This window comes from Cyprinodon tularosa, unplaced genomic scaffold (assembly GCF_016077235.1).
Source record: "Cyprinodon tularosa strain WSP-4 unplaced genomic scaffold, ASM1607723v1 ctg561, whole genome shotgun sequence".
NCBI classification, from domain to species: domain Eukaryota; kingdom Metazoa; phylum Chordata; class Actinopteri; order Cyprinodontiformes; family Cyprinodontidae; genus Cyprinodon; species Cyprinodon tularosa.
In genome coordinates, this window is record NW_024039298.1 from 324,306 (window position 1) to 336,987 (window position 12,682).

Consider the following 12,682-nt stretch of genomic DNA (forward strand, 5'->3'; position numbering starts at 1 on the left):
TTCCAGGCATGCAAATAGAAATAAGCACTTTCTCACAAGGATTACACTGAAGTCTTGCAACAATGGACTCTAGACAAAGCAAAGCTCTAAAGGTCATGAAAAAACTGCAACAGCAACATAATTGTGGTCGGTACAAAAGAAACTCGAAACAAAGCTGCAATCGTTGTACTGATTTTTCCCAACTCCTCCAGCCCTAATCAATACCATTATTTGTTTCTAAAAAAAAAAAAATAATGGTATTTATTCATTCGATCATATGAAGGAGGCAAAAGAGTAAAAAAAATACTTTAAAACGGATCTTTGAAGAGTCATATATCTGTTATATAATTATAAAACTTATATTGAATTATGCTGATGATATGAAGGTTTATTTGAATGATTATAAGGGCTGTGAACTCTTCAAATTGTCACACAATGTGTTAAAACATTGGGGGGAAAGTACATCATCATAAAATTGAACAGAATAGAATAGAAAATCCCTTTATTGTCCCACAATGGGGAAATTCTGGTATTTTCAGCTAACCTGACAACAGCCAGATGCATGTCTCGCTCCGCCTAGCTCCACTCACATACATCTGGGACACCGCTCATTGAAAGTGATTTCCCCAACCAAATTTATGGTCTGGCCAATCAGGACGCAGGGCGGGTGTTTCCTGCATGTGACGTAGTGGAGAAGCGAGTTCTTTAAGTCGTTCGTCTATACTTTTTTGGTTGGCTTCTTTTTTTAAAATAAGTCTGCTGTGCACAATGTTGCCTTTTATCCGCACATTTTCATGGCACAAACGACATTGATCATTTACCGACATTGAGCTGATTCCACTGTTGCTATATCCAAGATGTCGGCTGTTCTGTTTTGTTTTTTTCCTGCGTAGCTCTCACAGCGTCCCGGTTAGCTTCGGTGTGAGTGGTTGAAATAGCACATCGATAAAGATGACAGACAAGTGGCTTATCCAATCATATGCAAGGAGTTTTGATAAGGCCCAGCCTTCAATAAAGGCAATTCTTATGGCGGGTTCCCAGATGTATGTGAGCGGAGCTAGGCGGAGCGAGACATGCATCTGGCTGTTGTCAGGTTAATTTTCAGCAGCAAAAAGATTAAATGTTTTAAGTAAATGTTTTAATTAGCATTCTAGATTAATCTTTCCTCATTAGATTAGCATCTAATCATTAACATACTGAGGCCTAACTAGTGGTTCCTATCTGGAAGGATGAACAAGATAATAACATGTAAAAATGTGATTTGTTCAGCGTGTTTCTCATGAGAAATTCTTGAAATCACGTGTGGTTTGGCAGCACATGAGTTAGCCCGCCTCGTCAACCACTGTGAAAACCTACAGCTGTGTTGAAAAAAATACAGCTGGGATGTAAAAAAAAAAAAATAAATTAAAAAAACGAGCTTCCAGTAATCTGAAATGTCACTCAACAGGTTTTCCAGCATGTTTTAAAGCAGACACTATCTTAATCCATGCATAGTTCAGTGGCAAGACAAATCTAAGTCCTGCAAATGAGGAAGCAAAGAGAAAACCGTAGATGTACCTGAATGTTTACCTTTGACTTAGTTTGCACTGCTGCAAGGGGTGGATTTACCATCAGGCAAAACTAGGCAGTTGCTTGGGCCCCAAGTTCCAGTGGGCTGCCATTGTGCGGCGCCCGGGTTAAGGGTCTTTTTGCTTAGGGACCCAGAGTGGCAGTCTGTGGGAGTGGGGATCGAACTCAGAACCTCAGGATTCTAAGCTGCCCTAACCACTAGGCCGCCACTCCCCTAGTGCACATATGCTGTGCATGTGTAGAAAGGTCCAAACAAACAGACAGCAGCAAACCATCAGCAGTGTAGCCAACTTAGCGCTTTTGTGGCCATATTTAGCGACTTTTCAGACCCCTCTAGCGCTTTTATTTAAAAAAAAAAAGCACCTAGCGCCAAGTCTAGCAACTTTTTTCTATTACTGGAGACTTTGGAGTCAACATATTGGCTGCAATCTTCCATATTTCCAGGATCTGTACACCTCAGGACTTAGCAAGAAGTACGAATTGTTTCAGTTGGTCATAAGACAAGGGAATTATTTATTTTTTATTTCTCATGAGTGCTTGGTTCGGAAATGTCTTGACAGTCCCTAAAAGAAACCCTGCCTTTAAGAAGAAGGAGCAACAGAGAGCGGCTGGCCGATGTCTGAGCTCCTGAATCGGATCGACCGCGACAGAGGTGCTGCTAAGTCAGCGGAGCTTGAATATCCAGCTTCTAACTTACTTCCCCGCAGTAATTCAACGCATATTTCTGAAGCAGCCTTCGAGTTCACAAAGTTTTTGGTCTCTGCACGTCCCATACTGCTGAGTTATTTCTAGATTGTGGCATTTTGAAACAAGAACAGCCATTGTAGACACCCTAAATTCTGCAAGAAACTGTTTCTTAGTGATATCTTAAAGCATCACTAAGGATAGTCAAATTTCGTAAATAATGTTTGTCCATTCAATTTAAATTTCTGTTTCTGTATAATGGGTCTGTTTTATGTGCTGTCTTTTCAATTCCGAGGGCCCCATGCCTGACTTTGCCTGGGGCCCCTGACTGCAGCTATGCTTAACTCTGCAGAATAGAAAACACATGCAGAAGATTGCGACATTCAGATCAGGAGAAAAGTCCCGTTCATAGAAGGCATGCAAAAGGCAGGTTTCAGCATGGTGGACGTCTAAGAAAAAGTTGCTTCAAGACGCACAGTCATGAGGATGTTAAGAGGACGGATAATGACACTTATAAAGGAGGTTAGTCAAACATCCAGTGACTCAGTTGTTCCTTAGCAACCCACTGGGCCTGACCTGTTGACGCAGCGATCTCTCGGTAAACATACCAGCAGAGGCGAGCGGCAGGGTGAGAGGACGGGAAAACCCTCACATACTCTCTGAGGACCAGCCCACCGCTGGCAGCTGAGCCTTCTGCTCCCAGCTGTGGTATGCAATATTGCTGAAGCCTACGTGGCCTTCTCTGCAGACATCAGCAATATCTTTATGTGCATTTCTGACCGCTTGAGTTAGGAAAACAAATATAAACCTGCTCGGTCTGCTTGGTGGAACCAGAAAGAAAAAACATGTCTGCAGCTCAGAGTAAATGAAGGTTTTGTCCCGGAGGAGGTGAAGGGCGGTTTGGGTCGGCCATGGCGCAGTGCTGTGGAGGCACCCATCCTTTCCCAAACACTTGGCTGATTTTCTCAAAGAAAAGCAAGTGTGTGTGTAAAACGTACGGCATGTTTTCTCTCCCAAACCCTCCCATCTCTCACTCTGCCTAAGGCAAAGTGACCTCGCAAGTGTAGGAAGGAGAAAAGTTGAAAAGCATCATTAAATCTCTCTTTTTCCCCAAAGAACAGGCACCATCTGGTGTTTCCATCCTCATTTCTGTCAAAAACACAACCTGGATATAACAAACCGGGTCAGGACAATATGAACCAGACCAAAAGGAGCCAGTTGTTCTGCTCACATTTTCCCCCTGTTTCACTTTTTCCTATTAGGAAACATTGGTGGACCAACGCCCTCTCTGCTTTCCACATAAAAAAAGAAGGGACGCAAGAGGCGGGAAAATAAAACAAACCTTCAAACTCATAGACATGAAGTGGCTGGTATACAATAAGAGATCAATTTTGATCTAAAGAAGAGCAACTAGAACTTTTAAAGGCTGCTGTAGAACTGTGTTTTTTGTCATTGTTATGGCTTTAAAAGTGCTCCTAGTGGCTATTAACGAACATTAGACAGAATGCCATATTACAGGTGCTGGTCATAAAATTAGAATATCATGAAAAAGTAGATTGATTTCAGTAATTCCATTTAAAAAGTGAAACTTGTATATTATATTCATACATTACATACAAACTCATATATTTCAGATGTTTATTTTGTTTAATTTTGATGATTACAAATGACAACAAATGAAAATCTCAAATTCATCATATCAGAAAATTAGAATATTGTGAAAAGGTTCAAAATTGATGGCCCCTGGTGCCACACTCTAATCAGCTAATTAACTCAAACCACCTGCAAAAGCCTTTAAATGGTCTTTCAGTCTAGTTCTATAGGCTACACAATCATGGGGAAGACTGCTGACTTGACAGTTGTCCAAAAGACGACCATCGACACCTTGCACAAGGAGGGCAAGACACAAAAGGTCATCGCTAAAGAGGCTGGCTGTTCACAGAGCTCAGTGTCCAAGCACATTAATAGAGAGGCGAAGGGAAGGAAAAGATGTGGTCGAAAAAAGTGTACAAGCAAGAGAGATAACCGCACCCTGGAGAGGATTGTGAAACAAAACCCCTTCAAAAATGTGGGGGAGATTCACAAAGAGTGGACTGCAGCTGGAGTGAGTGCTTCAAGAACCACCACACACAGACGTATGAAAGACATGGGTTTCTGCTGTCGCATTCCTTGTGTCAAGCCACTCTTGAACCACAGACAGCGTCAGAAGCGTCTTGGCTGGGCTAAAGAGAAACAGGACTGGACTGCTGGTGAGTGGTCCAAAGTCATGTTCTCTGATGAAAGTAAATTTTGCATTTCCTTTGGAAATCAAGGTCCCAGAGTCTGGAGGAAAAGAAGAGAGGCACTTCATCCACGTTGCTTGAAGTCCAGTGTAAAGTTTCCACAGTCAGTGATGGTTTGGGGTGCCATGTCATCTGCTGGTGTTGGTCCATTGTGTTTTCTGAGGTCCAGGGTCAACGCAGCCACATACCAGGAAGTTTTAGAGCACTTCATGCTTCCTGCAGCTGACCAACTTTTTGGAGATGCAGATTTCATTTTCCAACAGGACTTGGCACCTGCACACAGTGCCAAAGCTACCAGTACCTGGTTGAAGGACCATGGTATCCCTGTTCTTAATTGGCCAGCAAACTCTCCTGACCTTAACCCCATAGAAAATCTATGGGGTATTGTGAAGAAGAAGATGCAATACACCAGACCCAACAATTCAGAAGAGCTAAAAGCCACTATTAGAGCAACCTGGGCTATCATAACACCTGAGCAGTGCCACAGACTGATCGACTCCATGCCACGCCGCATTGCTGCAGTAATACAGGCCAAAGGAGGCCCAACTAAATACTGAGTGCTGTACATGCTCATACTTTTCATGTTCATACTTTTCAGTTGGCCAACATTTCTATAAATCCTTTGTTTTTATTGGTCTTCAGTAATATTCTAATTTTCTGATATGATGAATTTGAGATTTTCATTTGTTGTCATTTGTAATCATCAAAATTAAACAAAATAAACATCTGAAATATATGAGTTTGTATGTAATGTATGAATATAATATACAAGTTTCACTTTTTAAATGGAATTACTGAAATCAATCTATTTTTTCATGATATTCTAATTTTATGACCAGCACCTGTAGGTCTGCTTTAACCAGAACAGAGTGTGTTTCTGGACGTTATGTGGAACTTTGAGTAAAAACCAGAAAATTCTACTCCAGACTGACAAAAACCCACTTTTTAAGGTGGTCTCAGTCTACTTCCAAAAGGTTTCTGGCCCAATTACGGTAGCTTATTAATACAGACTGGCCTCAGTCCAATCCGTGGCAAAAAGCATACATCTTGTTGAGCTTAGTGATCCACCATAGTAGTAAATGTAGCATCCAAAAAAAAATTTTTATGCTGTGGATGGCTTTGTTTTGAGGTATACTCTGTTTGCTGCAAAAAGTAAAATTAAAATAGAAATTGGGCCAAAGGAAATAAAAATGAAAGCCTGCAGTGGAAAGAACTTTCCTGGTGTGAAAAATCCAAAATCAAATATCATGGTATTTGACAAGTTGACACAGAAACATCAAGATTGTGAGAGTACCAACAAAATAGAAAGGTTAAGGCAAAATGTATATTATTTATTTGAATTTTTGTTTAGTTTTATTATGGTGTAGTTACTCCTTAAAGAGCCTATATTATGCAAAATACATTTTTGAGCAGTTAACTAGATTATGATTTCTTCAACATTGTGCACAATTTTTGGCTGAATTCGTACATATTCCTTATGGGTCCTGCTGTCTGAGCGGTAGCAAACTTTAAAAAGTAGAAAAAAAAGGGGAAATCTTAAATTTCTGTATTTCCATTTGGTCTGAAGTGAATTAATCGAGTGGCATATAGCGCAATGTCGTTCCATTTGGGAAGATGTCGACATCAGAAACAGCAAAGTCGTGTGAGTTAAAAGTTCGCTAAGAGCTAATTTGAAAAAGGCCCTTTTCGCAAAAGCCAAAATTCAGCTCAAGCAAACCTAAAATTTTTTCTTTCATTTATTTATTTTTTTTGTCATTACACTGTCACAAGTACAGAGCAACAAAATGAACTCATGAACACATTCAATTCATCCCCTTTGAGAGCAGTGGGCTGCCATTGTGTGGCGCCCAGGGAGCAGTCTGGGGTTAAAGGGCTGGTTCAACTCCCTGCAGCAGTGTGTCTTAATAAGCTTGTCGCAGATATTTTAGATTTATGTCCAATATTGAAGCGTGGTCTGAGCTATGTTATTCCACGCCACATCGCAAGAGGGACAATCACGAACTAGCTGTGGGTCTAGATACGGCCGAGGTGGCGAGGTAGTAGGGGCAAGTTTGTGCGACAACGGAGGGACATTAGGGCCAAAAAGAGCAGGGATCCAGGTGGAAAAAGGGTCCCAGCGTTCTCCAAACCTCACTCTTCCAGCTGGTCCACCTTCAAGAGTCGTTTTCCGCAATTTCTGTCATACAAACCAAACAAGCCGGTAAGGTACCAAACAGGAAATACACATGGTGTAGAGCGGATATAGATTTGACCAATCAGAGGCCTCCTGTCTGCGGCACTGTCTGCAGTCACCTACAATTTGGGAAGGGTGCGCCAGAGTGTCTGCGGCAGGGGCACATTTGCATTCCCTGCACGCACACGCAGACAATGCACAATGCTCTAACCAACAGGCTACCACTCCCCCATTTTCAAATTTTGCCATATTCACCAAATTTTCTAATGTCATATTTTAAAATACTCTTTAGAAAAAGCTGAAAACACACCTAATGTTGCTCAGTTACCATCCTAGATCCCTAAAGTATTCACTCTGGGCACTCTGGTACATTTTTGAATCTTATTTGAATGAACTAAAAGAAAGAAAAGCGTAGAAAAAAACCTTTATCCCAATACCAGCTAAGGACCTATACCCAGCGGTGACACTTCAAGTCAACCAAACAGCATAAAGATGAAATAAGCCATGTGCCACAAACAATACAACAATGACTCTTCCAAAAGTAGGTGTGTTTGTGTGACACATAGACCCAGAGGCCTCCCGTTGCTTAACTGCGCTCTGTTGACTGGAGTCACATGACAGGGAATTCCACAACGGCTCTGCCAGATATTCACATCAGACCTGCAGATGAGGAAGTGCATGACAGAGAGAGAGGATGCATGCACCGATGACTGTCACATTGTTTGCCTGACATTTACTCTCATTATACCTTTTGTTTATGTAGACAATATAAAAATATCTTCAGAGACAAGAATATGTATCTGGTATGTCAGTTTTCTATGTACCCTTCATGTGATGGAGGACAAGACCACTACTATAAAACAGCAATCATGCTGAGCCAATTGATCTTTTCCTGTTAAATAAAGGGTTTGGACACAACCTTGACTCTTTATGATACAGGCTCAGCTTTCTGGAGTTCCCAGTCCCTTTTTAGACATCTTCAAAGAATAAATACCTGAGGTTCAACTTGTAAAATCAGTATAAGGTACTATAGGAGGTCAGGATTTAAATAGAATACCTGAAGGAAAGAAAATGATACAGAAGATGGGTTGATGGATGGTTCTGAAAGATAATTAGTTAATTAAGTCTGAAATCAAAAACCCTTTCCTACTCTACTTCCTTTTATCAGTTATCCAGCCCTAGAAGCAAGAAAGGCTGACGAGAAAGAAACGTCCAGGTTGATCTGCGTACCTCTCTCCCTGCATTACTCCCAAGTTCTGCTCCACACATGAATAATTCGCAAGGGCTGGTCCAAACACCCCCAAATGCCTGCAGCATTTCTGTAGCGTTGGAAGCAAATCCTCTGCAGTATTACATAACTTCAATTATTACCAGGGGCCAAACCGAATCAACATGTCCCTGATTGCCTACTACTATGACTGCCACAGCTGCTGACACACATTTCAGCCTGACTGGAGTGTAAATCAGCCTCTCTCTCTCTCTCTCTCTCTAGTGTGGCTTTACTATTGCCTTTTTTATTCTCCCTGTGGAATCAGTAGAGATTTAACTTAATTGTGTAAATCAGTTGTGATGGCATGAATAAAGTTGCAGGTAGGAACCAGAGAGGGAACCTTCAAGGACTCCTGGAGGTCCTGGCTTGAGAAGTCCTTCTGCTGAATGGAAGTATTACAGTTAGACTCAAAATGTTGCTGTTATCAGATAAGTGACTAGTCACAGTCACATGGTGTATATCTCTATGTGCAGATGATTAAAGAAAAAAAAAAGGCACACTGTGTGGTATTTCCTCCGTCATGTCACGCATATTTGCGGTGGACCTTTACTATGAACAGAAAACGTCAGAAATGACAAAAGAGCAAAGAGCAAACGGGCTGTTAGTGAAATAAGCAGTGGAACCAGCACCCAGTCCGCCTCTCTTCCTCTTAAAGCCTGTCAGCTCACTGCGGAGCGGACAGGCGGGCGGGTTTCACCGCACTCACCTCTGGAAGATATTCCACAGAAAGCTCTGGTCCGCAGCAGCGTTGGTGTGCGGGGCGCCTCTGTAGGGGCTGTGATACGCCATCTTTACCAGAAAGCTCTGTTACTACAATTCAATAAAACACACAACTACGAACCACAGCAGGATAAGAGCAGAGCGATCGCTTCCTTCTGCTGTAGTTTCTCTTCTTCCTCTCAATCAGACACAGAACTCATAGCGGATCCCCTCCCGCACAGGGGCGTGGCCAACCATTCACTGCTGCCGTATGACGTCACGCCGTACGTCTTTTTCTGTGAAGTAAAAATAGAAAACTGTGAATAGTTTTTTCCATTTTGCTATATGTTAATGGACAATACGATGAGACAGCATGACTCGCATCAGCCGCTTCATTTTATAAAGATATGTTGATGTAGAGCTAGGAGAGGCTACGGAAGAGGATTAGGGCCACTGAAAAAAAAAAAAATTTAACTCAGAATTCTGAGAAAGAAAGTCAGACTTCTGAGGTTAAAGTTAGAATTCTGAGAAAAAAGTCAGGATCCTGAGGTTAAAGTCAGAATTCTGACAAAAAAAGTCAGAATACTGAGGTTAAAGTCAGAATTCTGACAAAAAAGTCAGAATACTGAGGTTAAAGTCAGAATCCTGAGGTTAAAGTCAGAATTCTTAGAAAAAAATCCAAATTCTGAGATTAAAGTCAGAATTCTGCGGAAAAAAGTCAGAATTCTAAGAAAAAAGTCACAATTGTGAGATTAAAGTCAGAATTCTTAGGTCAAAGTCAGAATTCTGAGAAAAAAGTCAGAAGTCTGAGAACAAAGTCAGAATTCTAAGATTAAAGTCAGAATTCTGAGGTTAAAGTCAGAATTCTGCGGAAAAAAGTCAGAATTCTAAGAAAAAAGTCACAATTGTGAGATTAAAGTCAGAATTCTTAGGTCAAAGTCAGAATTCTGAGAAAAAAGTCAGAAGTCTGAGAACAAAGTCAGAATTCTAAGATTAAAGTCAGAATTCTGAGGTTAAAGTCAGAATTCTGCGAAAAAAGTCAGAATTCTGCGAAAAAAGTCAGAATTCTAAGATTAAAGTCAGAATTCTGAGATTAAAGTCAGAATTCTTAGAAAAAAATCTGAATTCTGAGATTAAAGTCAGAATTCTGAGAAAAAAAAATCAGAATTCTGGGGTTAAAGTCAGAATTCTAAGATTAAAGTCAGAATTCTGAGGTTATAGTCAGAATTCTAAGATTAAAGTCAGAATTCTGAGATTATAGTCAGAATTCTAAGATTAAAGTCAGAATTCTGAGGTTAAAGTCAGAATTCTGCGAAAAAAGTCAGAATTCTAAGATTAAAGTCAGAATTCTGCGAAAAAAGTCAGAATTCTGCGAAAAAAGTCAGAATTCTGAGGTTATAGTCAGAATTCTAAGATTAAAGTCAGAATTCTAAGATTAAAGTCAGAATTCTGAGATTATAGTCAGAATTCTAAGATTAAAGTCAGAATTCTGAGGTTAAAGTCAGAATTCTGCGAAAAAAGTCAGAATTCTGAGATTAAAGTCAGAATTCTGCGAAAAAAGTCAGAATTCTGAGATTAAAGTCAGAATTCTGAGATTAAAGTCAGAATTCTTAGAAAAAAATCAGAATTCTGAGATTAAAGTCAGAATTCTGAGGGAAAAAAAATCAGAATTCTGGGGTTAAAGTCAGAATTCTAAGATTAAAGTCAGAATTCTGAGGTTATAGTCAGAATTCTAAGATTAAAGTCAGAATTCTGAGGTTAAAGTCAGAATTCCACGAAAAAAAGTCAGAATTCTAAGATTAAAGTCAGAATTCTGAGATTAAAGTCTGAATTTTGAGGTTAAAGTCAGAATTCTGAGTTTAAAATGAGAATTCTGAGAAAAAAGTCAGAATTCTGACAAAAGAAAGCAGGACCAGACCATGACACTACCAGCACTGTGTTTGACTACTTAGCATGGCACAGGGTTTTCTATTTAGCAAGCTGTTTGCCGAATATAACGGCACACACTAAGTTCCCATTTAGTTGTGTATTGTTTTCTTTAAAGGGGTTTTTAAATCTAATTATGCTGTCTTACATTTGGGAAAAGAGCTTTTATGTTTATGGTTGTGGAACTTTCCTACTTGATTTCCTTCTTGCCCAGTTTCTGTGTTGAAACATAAACACTGACCTTAACTGCAGCAAGGGGAAACCTGCTGTTTGTTTTTTGTTTTAGTTTTGAAGATCAGTGCAAGAGGTGTTGCTTTTGGTACAGGGTTCAGATAGATTTTCTTTCCTTTAATAAATAAATCTTTATTTGTTGTTTTTTTGTCTGATATTAAAGGTTGTTAGATAATCTGGAACAAGGAAAATGCAAAGCTGTAAGTGAGTTAATACTTTTCCACACAACTTTTTCCACCAAATGAAAGACAATTGTTTTTTCTAATAAAAAAAAAACATTGCAAAATATCTAAAGCTGTTTGTCTCTTAAAGAGCCTCTAGATTAATGTTTTTGTAAACAAGTCATAAATTGATTGAATTCATTTGAAAAATGCCAGTTGTTTGCCAAAAGAAACAATTTTTCTTTAGCTAAAGGCAGTGATGGAAAGAAACACAGTAAATTTACTTGATTACTGTACTTAAGTACATTTTTTCAGTACCTATACTCTAACAGTCATTTTCACTCCACTACATTCCAAGGCTGGTAATTATTACTCATTCCTTTTGGCTAAGCTTAGCTTTGTGTTCTGCTGTTGCTGCTTTTCTTACTTGAAATGCAAATAGCCACACTAAGTTACTAAAAGTTAATTCTTAAGAAGAGATATCCTGGATCATTTAGCCATTTCTCCTTTTAAACACATCTGGGTTAAATGGCAGCTCATTAGTAAGCATATGCATAACTTTGACATGTTGAAGAGGTAGTAATACCTCCAGGGTAAATAACTAAAACATGCAAGATACCAGCCCTAAGGGACTGAATTTTGAAATCAGTTTTAAAAATTAACAATTTCACATTCTACAAATGTGAAAAACTCAGGCCAGATATTATTTGTCCTATTAAAAATTTTATTAAGGTTGAGTTGTTACAATGCTGCCAAGTTGTTCGGCACAATTCAATTCAATTCAATTTATTTATATAATGCCAAATCACAACATGTCATCATCTCAAGGCACTTTACAGTTCAACCAGATCATACAGTCAAATTGATTCAAAGATTTCTATCTAAGGAAAACCAGTTGATTGCATCGACTCATTGACTCAGATGCAATCCCTCACACTAAGCATGCTTGTACCGACAGTGGAGAGGAAAAACTCCCTTTTAACAGGAAGAAACCTCCAGCAGAACCAGGCTCAGTGTGAGCGACCATCTGCCGAGGCCGACTGGGGTTCAAGAAGACAGAAGCAGAGATACAAAAAGCAGCTGTAAAAGGCGGCCCCGTCCAGGAGAAAAACACACACCCGGGCAGACAAGCTCCGAGCCAAACAGAAATAATAATCCAAATATTTGTCCTTATTTTTGTGGCATTTTTATGCTGAAGTTCTTTACAGTTGGTGTAGGATTTGTAGGTCAGTGGTTCTACGTGTCAATACATCAAGTGATTTCAGAAAGGTACAAGATTCTGTAAAATTACTACCAAAAACTGAATTTGTACTTGCAAATATTTAAATATTTTTAAACATCAGAGTCACTTTAAACATGAGTTTTTCAGTAGTTTAACTTAAGTAGATTTTTGATTGAGCAACTTTTCTTGTAGTTGAGTAGAATTTGATTATAAGTACCAGTACTTTTACTTGAGTACTACAGTTGTGTACTTCACCCACCACTTGTTGAAAGGGGTCAAGAGTAGGTGGATATGACAAGTCATTCTGTTTTCTGTCATTTTATTGGTCATCAAACAACAAACAAATTAAATCGTAACAATTCTCTGTAAAATGTTTAGATTGGGATCATGAGAGCACATTAGAAAAAATATGAAATAGTCCTGGAAGAGTTTATATCTCCTGAAGACAATGCATGGATGTTCTGGGAAAGCATTCGTTTGCTCCCT

The 12,682-nt window shown here is 39.4% G+C and overlaps 1 protein-coding gene across 1 annotated transcript in view; it reads right to left on the reverse strand.

Moving 5' to 3' along the window:
• pdcd6 (programmed cell death 6) overlaps nucleotides 1-8,891 on the reverse strand; it is a 31,166-nt gene extending 22,275 nt beyond the window's left edge. The window contains exon 1 of the mRNA XM_038305715.1: nucleotides 8,664-8,891. Coding sequence (XP_038161643.1) covers nucleotides 8,664-8,746 — 83 coding nt within the window. The 5' untranslated portion in view covers nucleotides 8,747-8,891. The remainder of the gene's footprint in view (nucleotides 1-8,663) is intronic.
• Nucleotides 8,892-12,682: the final 3,791 nt, after the last annotated feature.